The 20,406-nt window shown below is 42.7% G+C and overlaps 1 protein-coding gene across 1 annotated transcript; it reads left to right on the plus strand.

Annotated features, from left to right (window-relative positions):
• Positions 1 to 10,146: 10,146 nt before the first annotated feature.
• On the plus strand, positions 10,147 to 11,955 carry dmrta2 (DMRT-like family A2; the record flags this gene model as incomplete). Its single annotated transcript, XM_079267463.1, has 2 exons — positions 10,147 to 10,600; positions 11,072 to 11,955. 2 exons carry the CDS (start codon positions 10,147 to 10,149, stop codon positions 11,953 to 11,955), a joined length of 1,338 nt encoding a protein of 445 aa, XP_079123589.1.
• Positions 11,956 to 20,406: the final 8,451 nt, after the last annotated feature.

A 20,406-nucleotide genomic window follows, 5' to 3' on the forward strand; every position in this document is an offset into this window, starting at 1 on the left:
ACAGGCTGTTAGATATCTTGATGTGCGGCGTTCATGTTCAACTTCTGAATAATGTTTGCGCTGTTTTATGTGAAGTTTGATTGTAATCAAGAAACCCGGAACACGCTGCCCAGGTTGTCCAGAGTCAGTTTTTACAGATACCGAAGTTTAGATCTGCATCCTCACATCGCTGTTGCCACCGAGAGACCTTTTGCAATGTTTTAATATTCTCAGTCACACGCCACCTGGTAATATCAGTCACACTGCAGATAATTTCCTGCCTTCAGCGAGGAGAGATCACACAGGCTTAGCCCTCCATCTGTAGCGGGGCTCCTCTGTCAGCGAAAGGCAAAGTTTGAGAACCGCAGCAGAGCGAGCGTCACAAACAAGCTGCTTCAGGAAGAAAACAAAACACGACAAGAATGTGTAATTAATGCAGATCAAGAGTTGAAGATTTGTAAGACTGGGGAGGGATTGCTGGAGTGTAGAATATTGATTGGTGATACGGGAAACGTCAATCAGAAACACTAATTACGGAACAAAATTGGTGTCTGTCTTTAAATTGATGTCAAAATGTTCCATAACGAGGAGCTATTAGTCGTGAAATGAATCGATGGGCCTTTCCTAAATCACTGTACAACTATAATCTCTTACACAAGTCAAAGTCCGACTTTAGTGGATGTGAACTCTGGCTTCTTTAGAACAGACTTCACCTGACTGCAATACTGAACTCTGTCTCTTTAGGGGGACGATGTAAGACCCAGTTTGGTCCCAGAGTGGTTTAAATCTTCTTAGATGATAAATGAGGACAGCAAACCGAGTCTGTTCAAGCTGTTTTGAGTTTGTCTTCTTCCAAATGGGAGTTCTATGAGCTTCGCCGTAATCGTGTGTGGGTGAAACAGACAATTATCTCACGAACCGCTCTGTGAATAATGCCAATCAAATCCTACGGTGTTCATTGTGGGGAAAATATGACTCAAATTGTTTTAAAAGGTCAAACTTAGTTGTCTTTGGTAATGCAAGTTATGAATCACTGGGGCTACTTGTGTAATACACACAGTGAGTACACCAGCGCCGTGGGTTCGTCGGGTTTCTCACGCGAGGAATGAGTCGACCTGATGTGCTCAGCCAGCCAAACTTCCCTGGGTTTGACCAGACAAGAGTTGCTTCAGGCACATGACAGGGAGAGTGAGACAGGAACCCTGCGGGACAAATTCTGTCTCTCTTTCTCTTAATTAAAAAATATTGAGCAAGTTGTGTTCAACCGTTGTGAGACAAGGTGTGACAAAGATCGCTATATAAAAATATATTTTCAACGATTGCCATTTGTTAGTCAAGGAAATTAAAACTCTTTTTATTGTTCAGACTTAGGTTTGCCTCGCAAAGGTTTTGAAAATACTTCAGTCAAAGAACTCACAAGTAAGACAATTACAGATGTTTCACGTTATTTTATTGTTTAAAGATCTTTAGCATTGACTTTGTCCATGAGATCTATGCATTGTGGCACATTTCGCAGCCTTTTCAGAGATTCCTCGTGGGAGCCACAGACCTGACTCTGGCTGTGCTGAATGATGGAGGGATGAACAGCGTTCACTGCAACAGCAGCAAGAAGACACAACAGGTAACAGTTCAAATATCCCTCTGTGGTCGTTCAGCTACGATGACAGAAAATCAAACGGTGGGTCGCCCAGTTCAATCATTCCTGACTCCATGAGGAAATGGCATTAAAAGCCCTGAACTCATGCTTAAAGCTCCATATGGTTGGTCAAGAATGTACCGGTTAAGTCTTGTGCCAAATGTTTGTCCATCGCAACTTTGTCTCCGTCCATCCTGAGGAAAAGCTCAGAATAGAAACATGTATTCTAACTGAGCTGTTTCAAAATGTTTCGGCCATGATGTCTTGACGTCTTAACACAGTGGACTGTCCCCCAAAAATATGACATTGTAAAGTGTCTCAATTCAAACAGGTCAGTGAGGAGAACTTGAGTTTGACGCGTGAGAGTTGGGAGCCCAGTTTGATTCAAGCATTAATGTTTTGCTGAAGCTCTGAGGGCAAAAACGTCCGTGGATGACATTGGTGCAGTGTGCGTGCGTGCGTGTGTCACAGACACAGGTGCAGCTCGGGGCGAGGGCGAGTTCGGAGCAGGGCGGGGAGCTCAGTGGTGCGTTTCTGCAGACAGACAGGTGCGCGTCTGTCAGAGTGCGTCTTCCTCGGGGAGCAGTGTACATAGTGCAGCTCCTCTCAGGTGTGAGATTACAGTTTCTATCACGCAGCCTTTTGAGCGTAATGTGCACAGGCATGTCCCTCTGTGCCGCTGCAGCTGATGATGGTGTATACGCTATGAGACATAGTCATCAGTTGTTTTTGTTTCACTGGGGGAAAGTCTTCTTTTGAACTGTTAGGGAAGGAATTGTGTCGTTTGTCGACTTGTTTGATAAATTACCACTTTTTTATTTTGGAATTCAAAGTTTGAATACAGCACTGATTTATAATTTAATTATTTGTAATATATAATAATAAATTAATCATTAAAAATTACCAATTTATTTTACATATTCAGTGTCATCATGACAAATATACTGATTTGGAATGCCATGGACTCTCTTCTTCATGTCATGTTTTCCGTTTTTTTAAGAAGACGATGACGCGTCCTTTAAAAATCTTCTCAAATTGTTAAGCCTTTGCTTTTTCCTGACAATTTTTTTACTTTGACAGTGTCGTTCCTTTTTCTTTCATAAAGTAGAAGGCACAACAATTTTTGTCCTGACATATTAGTCAAACTTGGGCAGGATGTCTTAATCAGCGCCTTCCAAGCAGCACCCCTTAAATGTGACAGGGGGATGAGAAAGTGTCTGTGTGGTAATGAGCTTACTCTGCCGGCTCCCCTGACACAGATTCAGTGGTGGCAACATCAGGTTGCTGTCTTGATTCTCCGATGACAAAAGAGGAAAGCGTCCATGATGTTTAACCAGCTCCGCCGGGGTCAAGAATGCAGCCCACTGGCGAGGGAACAAAATTCCTGACACAAGTGATCTCTCCTCCCTCCTTTTGAAGTGGGTACAACTGAGATCTCAGAGCACGGCGGCTCCTTGAATCACAGGATCCCCGCCTGTATCCCAGACTGGCCTAACCTGGAGGGTCACCCCAAGTTTACTTTCTCAGAGACGCCGGCCCTGCCCAAAGAAACAGAATCTATGCAGCTTAAACTGTTGGGTGGCCACAAAAGGAGGGTCATCTCTGCCTCTCTGTCTCTCTCCGTTCACAGTACTGTTTGTTAATGACACAATAGACATGGAGAGACTTCGGGTTTTTATCTTGGAAAAACAAAACACGTCTTCCTTGCAGCCATGTAACCAATCTGATTTTAAAAAAATCTGCTGAAATGGGTCGGAATTTCTTTAAAGGCGTAAAGGTGTGGGCCCGGATCCTTTTTTTAATCCTTTATTAACCACACTCATTGTAAGAGAGCAACCCCCTCCAAGAAACTAAATACAGGCCTTAATCAATTCATCAACACACAAATAGCCAGAAAAAATACTTCCAACAAATGCCATTTAACAGGTATGGGCAAACAAATAATTGATTTAATCATTGTAATTGTTAAAAGTTGTTCTTATTTCCTCTTAATATAGAACCGTAGAAATAAACACAGTGCAGTTTGGGCAGTCTCTCTGCTGTCTGACGGCTCTGGAAGTCAACACAGTTTTATTGGGTTAACATCTTTTAATGATTACTTTAAGGGTTTATCGGTCACTTGTGGATTCTCCATACCTGCTGTCGGTATTCTTTCTCATTCAAAAACAATCCGGCAAATTAATCAGGATTTATTTTAATGACGGGAAGCGTTTTTTACTTTCTGTTTTTAAAACTTTCTTTTCAACGAAAACACGTTTTCATATTTAAATGCAAGGAATATGTCCTTATGTATTTATATTTGTCATGAAATCGATGCCACTTTGTGTGTGTGTGTGTGTTTAATTAAGGTGTTCTTAAATTGCCTTGATGAGGGTCAACTGACTAATGAAATGTCTCCTTTTGTTTTTTTCTTTGCAGACGGACCAAAGAATATGAAATTGTATATGTAAGAATTTCAGTCTGCAGTGGAGAATTTATGGAGGAAAAAAATCAGAAATAATTTGAGGGTGCTGTGCTGACGGTAAAATAGTTTAATGATTCGTTTGGACTTTTAAACCATCTTCAATCAGCACCATTCATATGTGATGAAAGGAAACATTGTTCAGAGAGATAATGTATTGTATTAATGTTCAGTATCGGACTTCTAAAATAACGACAATGTGAATTGAATGTGACCGCATACGTGCATGCTGGTTGTGCTGGTTGTGCTGGTTGTGCTGGTGCGGACTGTGGGCTACCAGGGGGCGCTGATGTGGAGAGAGCGCATCTCTGCTGTGGCACCTGGTCTCATCAATAAAGACTTTTAAATGTTGTGTGAACGGCAGAGGAGCTGTGGAAAAACGTTTCAGGTAAAAAAAAAATGACAACAAACATAAGAAAGACAATTTAGTAAAGCAATTGTTGCATTTCGTGATATTTCGAAAACAAAATAATCATCTAAATGTATGTATTCATTTCATTTTTCACGACCGAAAGTGAAAAAAAGTGAATGCTGATTTTGTTAATCAATATAATTTCATATAAATAAAGGTAGCCTATTTAATAAAGGCTTATTATATGAATAATTAATTGACCAGGTTAATAGATGATTACACCAACTATACCCGCACTGTGAGCCGTTAGGTCCATTACTAAATCTAAATATGAATGCACGAATAAATCCGAAACTATTATAAAGTTAAAACAATGGTCGTAATTTATTGTCGAATCGGTATTGAACTTTTTTTTGCATATAAACGTGCACCACTGCAGCCCTCGGCCTCTGTCAACTTGTTGCTATATATACACATATATATAAATAGCTGGATGTGCGCGTGAGGTACATATATATACGTATATATATGTTCCTCGCGCATCCAGCACCGCGCTGCAGAGGTTTTATAAAAACCTGTGGCATTCGGATTATCAGCCACATGGGATAAAGTAATAAATGGGCCAGTGGGGTCCTGAATGGGTGCAGCGGCGTGAAGGGGAGTAATTACAGCTTCATATTAATTGTGTTTTTTTCTTTTTCTGAGCACACACACACACACACACACACACACTGAAGCGAAGCGGTCGTGACATCTAGGAGGGCCAAGTCTTTGTGCTGAACACTTCAAGTTTCAAAAACAAGGCCAATTGAGGCGGCGGAGCTCAAAGCCGGCACCATTGTAGGCGAACACATTGAGTTTTGATTGGGGACAATGGTGTTTCTCAAATTTCTAGCAAAAAGAAAGCCATACTCCATCTGTGATCTCAATGAGCGCCTATTCATGAGCTTCCTTCTTTTCTGCGCCATTCGTTGGTGGAGAAAAGGAGGCAGATGTGGAGGGATAGAGCAGGGGAGAGTGCATTTTAATTGGCTGCAGTGTGTAGGTCTGTCTCTGTCTTTTTCTCTCTCTAACACACACACACACACACACAGAGACACACACATACACACACACACACAGACCAGAGTTATATGCCACTAGGCTTGCAGAAGGGAGAGCGAGTGAGCCCAATAATCTCGCCTTGTTGATGAACACTTGTAGCCCATTCATTAAACAAAGATAATCCATGCCAACCTACCTTGGGGGCACAAAAACGGGATTTTGTGAGAGAGAGAGAGAGAGCGAGAGAGCGAGAGAGAGAGAGAGAGAGAGAGAGAGAGAGAGAGAGAGAGAGGCTTGCTTGCCTGAGTGCTGGCCAACAGCTTTGGCAGAGAGCGACCCTTCACATCTTTGAAATATTCATACGCCATGGAGGGGTTATCCCCCATTTACAAATAAGTGTTATTCTAGCGGGTGAAGAGTGATGCTTGAGAGACCTCTCTCTGCCTCTTCAGCTCGAGTGTTTGCAGCACATGGCCTTAGCCAATCCTGCTGTAATTTAGCTTATATGGCTGTTTGTCTTTGTGACTTCTGCACGGCTGAGAGCCATAACAACACTCGGGAGAATCTTTTGAGTGGTGGGATGTGAATAAGTACATCATGCTACTTTTTTTTACTCCACTGTGGCAGGTGTTTTTTACTTTGCTGAGTTTATAAAACATGATGGATTGTCGCAAATCACAATTAACGCCATCTCATCCCAGAAACAATGAACAGTGTTCAAAATACAGTAATATAACATAGAATCATATAATCTCAACATGTATATATGCAGAATGCGCACTATTGATGTTTTGCTGATACGTGTATTACTTACATTTTGAATAGCAGACATATGCTGATGGAGAATGTTAATTTTCTGGTAAATAGGATCCTGAATACATCTCCCAAAATTCGTTTAAATGTTAGTGAATTACAGACCTCATTGAAAATAATACGGGTCATCATACCCCAATTTAAAAATCAGCACGATAAAGCTTTAAGTTATGTCACTGTTGTATGACAGCGTGGAAAGACAGTTATAAACTCCCCCCCCCCAACAATGTGCTTTATATGTGTCCACTGCTCCCCTGACTCTGCCCTCACAGGAATGCATTTAGCTTGATCCACTTCCCCGGCGCAGTGGAGCTGGTGTGAAGTGGCAGGTTAACAGCCTCTTGTCTGTAAGCCCGGGCCTTCACCGTGTGTGCCCGTCAAGCGTGTAAATACTTCTGTGGAAAAACCCCGCGCGTTTCTTTTCTCCGCGGGCCCTTGTCTAACTGCTACTCTAACCTCTGCCTCTGTGTGACAGAGGACGGAGCCGGCTGCTGCAGGCGCGAGAGCGCGGGAGGGGATCCGGGCCCAGCCGGGCTGCAGGCGGGGCAGCGGTAGTGGGAGAGGCCGCTAGAAAGCCGCACCGGGGTGCAGGGGCAGCGGAAACATGCTGCTACATATGTTGGGTCAAGCATGGCCTTTGTTGTGATCTTAACAGGGTGTTAAAAACCCACTCGTGTGTAGCCTTCCTGAAAGAAATGAAAGCATCGCACGGTTTTATTTTATGCATAGGCCTAATGAAGTGGTTAAAAGAATGTTGGATTTTCTAAGTGCTCACAGTCACTTTTAATTGCGCGGGGGGCATTTTTAATTGGGCCAGGAGGAATAATAGCGAACATAATCCCTATCATAATGCATATTTCTCCAAAATGAACTTTCCGTTATGCTGCAGCCAAACTAGAACGACGAACAGCCCGAAAGCAGCAACGTTTGTACGCTTTGGTTAAAATCAGTGATCAGCATCATCTGTCTATCAGCATGAATTCACAGAGCCCTGATAGTGGGACACATATGGCTCAATTAACACCTGTTAAAACCAAGCAGCCCAATTGTCACTTCAAATCCACTCTTATTAACAATTGACATTTGATGATAAGAGCTGATCAATCTCAAGTTTCAGGAACTTTCAGTCAGTCGTCTTTAACTGTTCTCTTTAGTTCTTTCTCGGCTTGTAACACCCTGAGCAGTCAGACTAATGAGAAGAGCAGGCTGCTATATTTTTTATATTGTTCGTCTTAAAGCCGATAAGCTGTTATCTCTCCAATGAGCGCCGGGCCTTCTCTGCAGTTCGCTACTATCACGTTACCACGCAGGACAGGTGATTCGCATCTCATGCGAGTGAGATGCAGATAATTACTTTGAATGTCAAAAATATGTAGTTTTAATATCGTCTCTATTTGCCTGTTGGCTAGGTAATTAAGGTGCAGATGACAGCGGCGAGGGAAACAGATGGCATTTGCTTACAGTGATTGAGAAAGTAAACAATGAGCCTGGGAGGGGAGAGAGGCAGGGCTGCACACACGCGATGCTGCTGCTGCTGCTCATCACCGAGCAGCCATTTCTTTCTTCATCCGCTTTCAAGTAGTTGTTCTCCACTAAGACTGTTGTTGTCATCCTCAAAGGGACTGACAATTGTTGATTTAAAAAAAAAAAGAAGAAGGAAAAAAACATCTATAACTTTTTAATCTGAATTCAAATACCTGCTTGCGTTTTCTCCCGAGTGAACAGGTGAGGAAGCAGGTGGTTTCCGCGGAGTTGCCCTTTTGTAGCTCTGCGCGTCGTGGACTTCTCAAATCTCCGGAAGCATTACAGTATTATCGTTCGTCACTTCGTGGGAAGCGGTGGGGGGGACGACACACCAGCCCGTGGAAAACGCTTATTCTGTCGAGTTTCATGAAGGCAGAGGGAAATCATTTGCAGATCCAGTTCTTTTTTTAATAATAAAAAGAGGGAGTGTACTTTAAAACATATATATTTTATGTCAGAGTAGAGTAATTCATTACCTGTAGACTTTCGTATTTTTGTTGGTAATAATAATGACAACAATAACACTAATACTATTAATAATAATAATAATAACAATATTATTGTTATTATTATTACAATAATATATTTCAATTCCTAATTTGAATTGTTGGGCTGTGTGATGTTGCTTTATGTTTAGCTGAGAATAAATAAGGATAAAAGTTAAGCTTAGAAAATATAGTCGTCCTATCGACGATATTTTCTCACTAAAATAACAACCAATTATTTCGAGGAATCTGCCTGTAAATTAAATTTGATTTTTTATGTTTTTATTTCTGTAATTAATTAAATATTAGCACGTGTAGGCCTACAATCATGCGCAAAATCGGAGCAAAGTAATTTGATAAAAGCAAGTGTTTTATTGTGGGACACGGCCCACGGCAGACTGATTAGAAGGAAATCAAAAAATCTGATAAAATACATTTTTTTTGTTCGTAAAATGTCTTGTCATCGTATAGAAGCGCATACTCGTTATTATGGATGAGTTTCAACTGAGACATTGTCACGTTACATTTGGGAAACGAAACAACGACACACCTGTTTGATACTCATTTCATCCATGACTCCATGCAAAGGCAAAGGTTTGATTTCGGCTTTATCTCCAAAATAATATGTCCAAATATTGTAGAGCCCGATAGGCTATACATTCAAAATGACATGTCAAACGAAGCAGGTTTAGTTTTTCTTCATCAATAAACTTCATGAAACAAATATTATATCACTTCAAATTTCAACTTGATTTCATTAAATGAAGGCTAGTGTAGCGACCACCAGACGAGGTTATAATTTGGACAGTTAAACACTCCGCACTTCTCCTGCAGCCGAGTGAACCGTGCAAGTGAACCAACAGCTTCACTGTCTGCAGTCAATAACGCTCTTCAAATATAGACTTTTTCTGACATCAAATTTCGCCTCCTCGTAAATCAATAAAATAAATGATACTTACCTTCCAGGTTGACGAGATTACAGTCACGCATCATCTTTATTTTGAGGATCATTCCTGTCTGTAATAATTGTAATAACACTCGAGATTTCTCGAAGAATCATGTCGTCAAATGATACAGAATATTTCTTGAGAAATAAACAGAAAGTGGTTGGAAGGGATGAGCATTTCCCCTCATTTCAGGGCTATGATTTATGTTTGTCGTGTCCTGTTTGGCAGCATATCGGCCCATTATAAAGCTGAATAAATGAAATAATAGATGCTATTGTTTTGAATCTATAAAAATCTTTTTTGGAAATACACAGCATCGATTTTAGCTTTCCGGGAACTCCCTTCAGATTCTTAACACTTGGTATTTGGAATAAGAACTCAGGTGGACACAGTTGAAAAAAAGAGGCAAGCCAATCAGATTGCTCCTTCCTCCTTTGGCCAATGACAGACGCCACATTGTTGTCAAATTTGTCTAATGAAAACGTAGGAGCAACAATAGAGAGGGGAGAGAGGGATCTGTATCCACTGACGATCTCTGGAGGGAGTTAGTGTCTCAGGCTGCGGCGAGTAGCAACCTCGGCTCCTCCTGGACAGTTTAAACTTTCTCCTGGGGAGGAATGGTCGCTCCTCTCGGCTCCTGCACTTTTCGGATTTAAACTCGACAGTATCTTAGTATTTTTGCATCTTCTGCAGACTCCGTGCACAGTTTGCATGAGAGTTTCGATCATAGCTTTTTTTTTGCACGATAGTATCCTCAGCAGAGCGACATCGTTGACTTCACCATTTGCCCAGAGATGACCCGCTGAGCAGATGTGAACGGCTCACAACTAGTATAACTAAAACAGATCGTTCAGACCAAAGACGTTTTCTTGTTAGTTCAGTTACATCAGTGAGGAACACAGGGCATGGATCTGAGACAGGAGCTCCCCACAGTCTCCTCTGCCTCTCAAGTCCACTCGGCTGCAGCCGCAGCGTTAGCCTCCATCCCGATGTCCATGGCCGGGACCCTAATGCGCGGCCCTCAGCTCATCCTGCGCACCACGGACAAGTACCCGCGCACCCCGAAGTGTGCCCGCTGCAGGAACCACGGCGTGGTGTCCGCACTGAAGGGCCACAAACGCTACTGCCGCTGGAAGGACTGTATGTGCGCCAAGTGCACTCTGATCGCCGAGAGGCAGCGGGTGATGGCGGCACAAGTGGCGCTGCGGCGGCAGCAGGCGCAGGAGGAGAACGAGGCGCGAGAGCTGCAGCTGCTCTACGGCACGGCGGAGGGACTCGCACTGGCCGCCGCCAACGGCATCATCCCACCGCGTCCAAGCTACGAGGTGTTTACCTGCGTCAACAGCGACATCAACTCAGGTGAGTGGAGCAGCCGGAAGCATTAAGAATAAGAAGCGCAGGTCTTCGTTGTTATCTTTCTTTGGAGAAGTGTAAAACACCTACAGGCGTCAGTTATGCCACTGGTAAAAGAAAAGGGGAAATCAGTGAAGTGGAAACGCCTCAATATTGTTGATTATTCCGTCCATTTATATGAAACTGTTGAAGTCTATTTTATTGAGCTATATGGATGCCAAGACACCTGATGAGAAGATAGTGATTTTTTTGTTTGGCATTCAAATGTGTGCCTTCGTGTATTTTATGTTGAAACTGACCCGGTGATGTTTGTACTGAAGCCTAATGTTTATGAGGTGTTTATGTTTTTATTTCCTGACTTTTTCTGTTGCTGATTAATTCACAGAATTTGACTCTCTGAGTCAACTCGGCCTACTGTAATGTTCACACGTTGCCCCCCATCTTATACCCACTGTGGTGTTCTGAATGTGTCCACAGATTCAAGTATCCAGAAGTACGAGCTGTTTCCAAAGAGCCACCTGTCCGTATCCGTCACTTCTCAGCAGAGCGTGGGGAAACCGGCGTCCACCGAAAGTGACTCGGCCCCGGGCATCTCTTCCCCAGACGGTCGACATGGAGGCTCTGGTTCTGAGAACGGAGACAGCGAGTCTTTCATAAGCTCACCGGTGTCCAAGCCTTTAAAGGACGGAGGGGAAACTCCTCGCTCCGTCAGCTCCCTCGGCTCTGATTCTGGCTCTGAGACCGACAAGGATGAGCAGGAGCCGTCCCCGTCCTCTGCGGCCTCCCGGCACATGAACGCCATCGATATCCTGACCCGAGTGTTCCCGAGCCACAAGCGCAGCGTCCTGGAGCTCGTCCTGCGGGGCTGCGGTAAGGACGTGGTGCAGGCCATTGAGCAGATCCTCAACAACAGCGGCGCGCAGGGCTCCAACAAGGCCGGGGCAGGTGAGACATGGACGGCCGAGAGGGTGCTCCAAAACGCGCACCAGCCTCCCCCGTCCTCCGCATCCACGACCGCCCCGACGAGGCCCATGTTGCCCGGAGCCATGACGCTCAGCAACCGCTCTGCGTTCTCTCCCCTCCAGCCAAACTCCCCGCACTTCGCCGACCCCAGCACCTATCCTCTGGGCACCCACCTGGGACTGAACCCGCTGCGGCTGGCCTACTCTGCGCACAGCCGGGGACTGGCCTTCATGACGCCTTACTCCACCACCGGGTTGATGCCCACCCTGGGCTTCAGACCCCCGATGGACTATGCCTTTAGCGACCTGATAAGGGACAGGACAATGTTACACAAAGAGCAAGGCTATCCCAGCGGCCTGTACGGGCCTTTGGTCAACAACACGCCGGAAAAACCGTGAGGCTGCTGGACTGACCAAACAGACACATTGCATTGTATTTGTAGCCACAAGTGTTGAATGTTTTGGCGAAAATCTGTGATGTGTTTTGGCTGCAGGCTGCTGTAAATAATAGGATTGTCTGGCTTGTAGTTAAAAGGTCCGACAGGTAAAAAAAAATAATAATAATAATCTCACTTATGTGTAATTTTCAAAAAATAATTTTATATGTGTGTCAAAGAAAGATTGGATGACATTCATGAACCTGATCAATAAAATAACCGGAAGCTGAAAAGATATTTATAGATTCCAAAATACATCCACAATAAAGGAAAGTTAAAAAAGGTAAACCCAGTTGCACAAAAGGCTGAATATACAGCTACACATGTTGTTACTGCAGCAGGGTATCAAATACAATGACGACACAATGACATGAGTTATCAGTTTGTTTCATTTCTTTCACCTGGTTGGTGAAACTTAAGTGCGATTCAAAATAAAACTTAAAATAAGCATTTCTCTCACACACGTATGAAATATTAAATGAAGCAAAATTAAGTTAAATATAACATGTAGATTATACAGATATTAACCCCATTTCCTGATGTACAAGTTGAACTAATGATGTGTAAATGCCATCCCTTTTTATTCTTATGTATTATTTCACTTATCTCACATATTTCTTTAGCTCATTTCCAACTGCCTGTATTATATATTGCATTTGGTGATATGGAACGCTCTGCTACGTTTGACCTTTCATTTATTCTTTAGTCGGCTCTAACATTTTGTGACAAAGTGCTGGATCAAGTCAGTTCATCTTCAAATGTTACAAGCTGTGCTGTCACATTGTATGAATATGCTGGAAATAAATGTTATTTTAAAGAAAGTGGAAAAGTATCATCATTTTGTGTTGAGATCATCCACGTGTTACACGTTTTCATCTGTGAAGGGAGCATCAAGAACAAGGCGTGTTGTTACGGCCTCGATGCACAAACTGAAAACCTTCCAAATGTGTCAGTGTTTTGGCCTCTGGTGGGTAAAACCTGTTTCTGCAACAAAACATTAAAACATTAGAACAGTAAATCCACACAGGTCTGCTAGCAGGTGTGTATAAATCATGGGAAAGCAGGTCGCGTTTCAGATAATAAAACAATGTTGAGACAGACTATATCTTTTCACCAAAATTACGCATGCATTGTTTTTTTACTGACTGGAGTATTGTCTGTTCTTGCTCAATAAATACAATAGAAACAATCTGCATTCTACAGAATCTCAAGTCAAGCAGACAAACACAAATAACATGCTGATGTATTTAGAAGTGTTTGTAACACAGTGTCAACATCACACGGGTGACTTAAACCTGAGTAAAACACATTGCACGCATTTCATAAAGTGCGTTTTGTTTTGTCACATCTTTTTAACAAAAGATCTGTTCACTGCAGAATCGATTTTTTTAAAATCTCTTCCTTGTCATCGTAACCTGATGATTCACACATATTATCGCGTTGATAAGAGTGGCTGTGTGTAGTGAAATATTTACTTTTTATGACGGACCAGTTTCAGCTCCAGGGGCCTTTTTGGTTTGTGGGCCGTCCATTAAAAATAAGAAAAATCCAATCATGACGTATTCATTATTAGATCAGATAAACCCCTAATTATAAAGCAGTTGATTGTAAAAACAAATCCAATATAGTTCAGTGACAATCCAGAAACAAGTAAAGTAAAAAAGTGTAAAGTTTGAGCTCATTCATTTCAGTATAAGACACACTGGTGAATGAATTCAAACCTATAGACACATTTTTCGTTGAGAAGTAATGCTTTATTTATTTTCACATGACCAAATCTAAAACGTTGAAACGTGCATAGGTGTATCATAAGGAAATAATTGGACCTTACCATTACAGGGTTTTATCGGAGGGAAGAAACCGACCTAAACATGTTTTGGTGAAACCTACAAATCCTCTCCGAATCCTCCCCCCAATAAAATGTCTAAATAACATTATTCTGTCAATAACGATGTCCCACTGGACGTCATATTTTTTGCCGCTGGTTATATTGGTATAGCGATGACGTCACGTTTACCGCCTCCACAGAAAGCTCCCCATTTCCAAAGAGCAGTGGCGCCACCTGCAGGTCAACCAATGTCAGTACCAAGGAGTTTGTCCAACGACTATTGCGTTCCAGCGCCGAACGCTGATTGGTTGAGCGGGAGAATTAGCAATGCCGGAACAAGGTGAGCAGAAAGCGCGTGCGCACCTGATCTGAATCAGGTGTGCGACAAAGCACCTGCACGAGAGCCCACAATACACCAAACAGCAAAATTACAAGTTTTCTGCTTACTGCACGGTAAATGTATTGTTGTTATAAATGATCTATTAAAAAAACATAATAATCTTAATACTAATAACTCGCATCCTGTCAATTACCCTGAACACTCATAGATCTATAGTGAACATACATTCATGCAGTGTTGCATTTCTTAGCGGGGTCAGTCAAACACACCTCAGTCATGCAGCATAATTTTTATGAGATAATGGAGTTAAAGATCTTTAATATTACATCCTATATAAACTCATGTGTTTCACTCACGTCTAATCAACTTATGTCACTCGTGATGTAAAGTTCTGGGTGCATAGGAGCAGTAAAAACATTTCCACATCACAGATGAATGTAAATGACAGAAGAGAAAAATGTGGAAAGACTTGGCTTTGGCTGGGATTGCCATGCAGAATCCGTAGACATCCAGCAGAGCAGCCATCATTTCAAAGGAAATGATCACCACCAATGCTACTGTTGAGGTTGCTTATGTGGAGGATGTTCACTCCCTTCATGTTGAGGCAGTTGTGTGTGACACAGACAGCACCACTAGGTGACAGTCTTGCCTAGCAAATGGCGTATAGTGCTGCTATAGAATACAGTATTGTACAGGACAGACATCTGTAAGACCCAATGTACAGTGGGGCCATAGAGCTGCATGTATTAATGGGTGATTGCTGTGAAGTGTGGAGCTTTAAACAGAATCTTTATTCCCACTCGGAACCATCATCTGTACAGGGTATGCATTTTGTTTTAAACACACCCACACTTTTTATGTGTTTGCTTCAGTTACATTTATTAACAAATGCTTGATAAACAGCACCTAGTTTTATTTTTTGTGTGCGTGTAAACATACATTACACACACCAGGTGCTATTTTCATTTGCCTGCTCCAGAACATACAGTGTCCTCTGCTGGCCACTTGTGTGCAAAGCACTGAAAAAGAGTATCGCAGCCCTTCTGCCAAACCTGAACAGGATTAGCCTCGTTGTTGCCTAATTAACACCGATTCAACGGTATTTGTGTCTTTTGATCAGTTACACTTATTGTGTGATCCAAACAACAGCAGACAGCAGCACCTGAAGGCAAAAACGGTGGTTGGCGTTATGTGTGTTTGTTGTTTAGTCATTTGTATCACAGTGCTGATACGACTGAGGTTAGACCTTTGACCCCTGCGGCCCCAGAGTGTGAGAAAGACTGAGAGAAGGAGGCGTGAGAGTGAGTTTTGCAATGCTGATCCACTACAGTGAATGCACAACTATGTTTTCCATTCCTCTGTTCTCTGTGTTCACGAATGAATAATTAGACACTGGCAGATAAATGGCTACAGGCTCCCAGAGTGTGTGTGTGGGGGGGAGGGGGGGGGGGGGAGAGAGAAACCCATTTAGGTTATTACTCCACACATAAAACCCATTTTCATTTTCGGAGCCACTGTTTGGTTTACTGTCAGAATAACAAATAGATCATGGCAAAACAAACCAACTTGAGAGAAAAACAATTGTCCACATTCTGCTCTGAATTCAGAGGCTTCACCAGGAAAGTCACAGTAAAAAAGATAAACGAATAAACGAAATAGATAAATAAATAAATTCCTGTTGGGCTACAGTATGCACATTTTACAGCTTTGCTGGCTCACCAACAGCAGCACCGTCTCAATCATAAAGCCACCGGTGTTAAAATAAATACAAACTGCTGCCACAGACAGGAGTTGAACTCATCTACACCAACATCCGCTGTTATTTTAAGATAGCTGGTATTGTGATTAAATGGTGCATTCTCAAAACAAAATGTCTTGTTATTTGGTACAAAGCGGTACAAAGTGACAAATGACCCTGAGGCGTGTAGGAGTCTGGGGTGCTTGACAGTTTCCCACTTTGAGCGAAAGGTTTTGAGAACTGTGATGGTTCCCACTGTCACATAAAATGTCACAAAGTGTGTCGAAGTGGTAGAAGGGAGATGAAAGCACAGGCAAAAGGGGGAATGTGTGTGTGTGTGTGTGTGTATGTGAGGGGTCTTGGGCCTGAGCAGTCAGGTGAGCAGTCATCGAACGTGGGCTCCTCGCTGTATGCGTTAATAATAAAACACCCTTGGATGGTATTGATTCGGGAATCTCATTCCCATCTGTCCTTCGAAGGGTCCTTTCATCATCCTGTCTCGCGGAGCGCCCTTCACTAACCTCACCCCCACCTATTGCCCCCCCTTCCTCTTCCTCTCGAACCTTCCTTCCATCACATGCGGCATCCCTTTCACATCAAAGCAACTAGTGAAGCCTCTGTTTTCCTGTCATGAGTCAACACAAGATTTTACGACCTGTATACACAGTGTTGCCCATGATTTGGGTTTTGTGCAATTTCAATTTCAATTTGGTGAAAAGGAAAACCGCTGTCGAAAAGGAGTATTTGTGAGTTTTCCGTGGCACATATCTACAGAGTAAATGCCTTATCACAAGTCCATTATTTTAACTTATGATATTGTAAAAAAAAAAATGCATGTAAGATAAAACCATTTGTATGTCTTGTCCTCAGAGTCTGTGACTGACATGATGCAAGAGGCCTCTACGTTGTGTTTCCAAAAGGCAGCAGAGGATGGAAACCTGTCCACCATTATGAAGCTAACAAGGACGCAGTTGGCAACTGTAAAGGTATTCCAGGTAAGCAAATATGTTCGGCACGTGACGTAAATCTGGACGAATGAATCTGCAATACAGGGTGTCGACACAGGCCCACACCTATAGTCAATATAGCTGACTGGGTCAAGTCAGCAACTCTATATTTTGGCCAAATCAGAGTGCTGATCACAGATTTGTGTGCCACAGAAGCTAGCGTCGCACTGGCTCCGTCCTGCTGCAAACAAACGTTGATGATACTTACATGGTTTGTTCAGCAAGATCGTCTTCACAAATGAATCGTCAGAAGTAAAAGCTTAAGCTGAGCACCGAGGTTTACATCACCGCCACGACACTTACAACCCCGACAAACCTTTTGGTTTAATTTTGCCACTTTGTCTTTTTAAAGACATGTCAAATTCCCATGTGGAATATTTACTGATGTGAAAATGTGTTAAGCCTCTGTTATAACGGCAGACCTTATTTCAGACATCCAATGAAAAACCAAATAAAAAAAACAGACTTTGAGATGAGGGAACTGGAAGTGCAAAAATATGAACCGATACAGTCTATGATACAAAGTAATTTCCAGTTTTTAGGACTCATTCCTGCAGCACTCTATTTGTCTCGAACTGTGACCGGATAAACCTGTTTGTTGGGCCTCTTCCCATCAAGTACAGTACATATAGTACACAACAGATGGCAGCTTCTTTATATTTTGCCCAGAGACACAGAAACCAACCTGAACTCCTACACTAAAATAATACCTGGCCCCAGGTTGTTTGGGGTGATTTGATGAAGCAAAACTTTTATTTAATGTTATCCACCATTTGATCACAGCATAAACTAAACATGTTCAGGTTTTGAATACTACATTTTGACACAGGACCCCTCTAGAAGATGACAAAATAATGCGGCACCTCTTTGATACTGTACGTTTGAACAAGTAATCAAATGAACAAAAACCAAATGTCACAAAGTGAACGTGGTCCAGGTGGCCCCATTGCCTGGTTGGTAATCCAAACTTTGCCAGAACCAGCTCACATTTGGTGTTCTGACACCAGGACAGATCCCAGAAAGCCAACACCCAGCTGCCATCAACCTGACTTTACCTGTGAGATCACTTTACAACCAAATAGTACACAAAGGGTTGTTATATATTCCCAAATTAGGCCCTTACTTGTTTCATAAGGGCTCCTCATGTAGCCCACCCAGGTCCCATTATTAGCTCAGCAGACTGTAAAGTGGGGAAAAAAAAAGAAATTCTAATGTTGATAGGCATAAAGAGACCAGCAGCAGTTGCCAGTGAGTTTTCTGTACCCTGCAAGTACCCAGATGGCCTGTATGTATTTATAGTGTGTTGGTTAAATCTGCGGCTGTTGAAACCACAAACACCACAGGCTCCTTCTTTCTGCGGGGCAATTAAACGGCACACAGCTGATGTTGTGACACACACTGCCAAAAACACATACCTGCAAAATGTTTTTTCAGAGCAAAGCATCCTCATCTTCTGAGAATCTTCAAATGTATTTTTGTACCTACTTTCACAGTCCCAGTGGTCCCAGTGACCATGCAAACATCTGATTCAAGTGGGAAGAAAAGCGGAACTGCAGCTACCGGCTTTATTTTCTCCAGTGACAGCAGTCACAATGAAGTAGCAGGTGCGCTAGGGGGAAATTGGGGAACATGCGCATGGGTGGGTGGCGTGTGTGCACGTGATTGGCACGGAGCTCTTGGAGATGCTTCATATGAGTTTTAAGGATAATTGGACGTCAAGCTGTGCCGACACAGCATGAGCACACTTAATCTCCTCAAGTGGAGAGTGTCAGTCAACACTGCTGGGGCAGATAAGGTGTGCTGGAATGTGAAAGTGTGTGTTTGTGTGTGCATTGGGTCCCCTATGAGTTCTGTTTGTGTGTGCATAAAATCCTATTGAAGCAGTAGCATGTCTTTCTTGTCAAGCATGCTGGGCTCCCTACCTTTCATCGTCATAGTAAACATGTTCAATTTAGAGACTCTCTCCTGGAATTGTTTGATCACCACTCCTGCACACAATGTGCACAATTTCTAATGTTTTTCCTTCTTCTATTTGTTGTTCATTGTGAAGTATTAGTGGAGCATATGTGTGCGCGTCTCAGTAGCTTCTCGCTAAATGTTTAGCGACATTCGACTGACTGACTGAAGTAGGTCTGTGTGAGAACAGCTCTTCCCTCTCTCTGGCTCTTTTCCTGGTGAGATCTCCTCCACCACATCTTCCTCACAATCATGGAGAGGTTTGCCACTCCTCTTCCTCTCCCTCTGTCTGTCTTCCTCCTCACTCTGCCCTTCGCAACGCTGCTTCCATCCATTTATCTTTCTTTCTTTCTTTTACTTACAGTGTTTGCAGCCTCTCTGCTCTGAGTGAGAGTCATCAAATGAAGATTAAAGACGCTTCTGTTTCCACTGACAAGCACACACCACACACACACACACACACACACACACACACACACACACACACACACACACACACACGCGCGCACACACAGACAGTCAGGCACACGCAGAGAGACACGCATTCATGCTTAAGTACACATGCAAAGAACTTTCTCACGCACGCACGCACGCACACACACACACACACACACACACACACACACACACACACACACACACACACACACACACACACAGTCGCCCCCTCGGGAAACCTTACACAATTATGGCTAGAATGGGATTCATTCTCAGCCTTCAACAACTCATTAACTGCACATTGCAAATCGTACGTTTCAGCAGAAAGCATTGATGAGGAACAGCGAGAACGGGGGCTTTGGGAGAGGCCGGCATCATTTTAACGTGTGTTCAGAATTTATTAGCATATCACATATGGTACACTGTATGTATATTATACATTGAGGGATTGGAAAGAAATAGCAACAGTGCTTTTTTTTAATCGACCTGCAGGTCAAATATTTGCAAATGTTTAGCCTTTTTTAATGTGCATGAAATCTATGGTGGAGTTTGTCATATTAGGACAATCCAGATAAGCAGTTGAATACTGAGACATAGCATACAACAAACAGACACATAAGGATAAAATACACAGAGTTTCGTGCTGTTGTTGACACTTTCTGGTGCTTATTTGCTGCCAAACCACACAGATCCAAGACCAAGTAGGTTAATGTAAACCATAAAAAGTGCTGCCACTGCTTTATCTGATTCTGCATACTTAGTGTACTGGCTTGTTGGTAATTTAACTATTTACTAAAGTATGTATTATCATTCAATTGTCCTTGGCTTTGCACAACAAATACCAGATCTCTTTGTCTCGCAGTTAGGAAGACAAGTGCAGAACCTGAAACAGAAACGCAAAATGCATGCTCATCTTTTGTTTTAATTTAGTTTAAAGGGGTTTAGAGTTTCCTTATCAGTCTGATTGGGGAAAGAAGTTTGTGTTTTGAGAGCCGAGCAGAGAGAGAGAGAGAGAGAGAGAGAGAGAGAGAGAGGTAAAGACAGAGAGCGAGGGAGTGAGGAATCTTAATTCAGTACAGCGCAGAGACAAGTCTCTGAAATATCTT

The sequence above is a fragment of the Melanostigma gelatinosum genome (assembly GCF_949748355.1).
Source record: "Melanostigma gelatinosum genome assembly, chromosome: 4".
In the NCBI taxonomy this organism is placed as follows: domain Eukaryota; kingdom Metazoa; phylum Chordata; class Actinopteri; order Perciformes; family Zoarcidae; genus Melanostigma; species Melanostigma gelatinosum.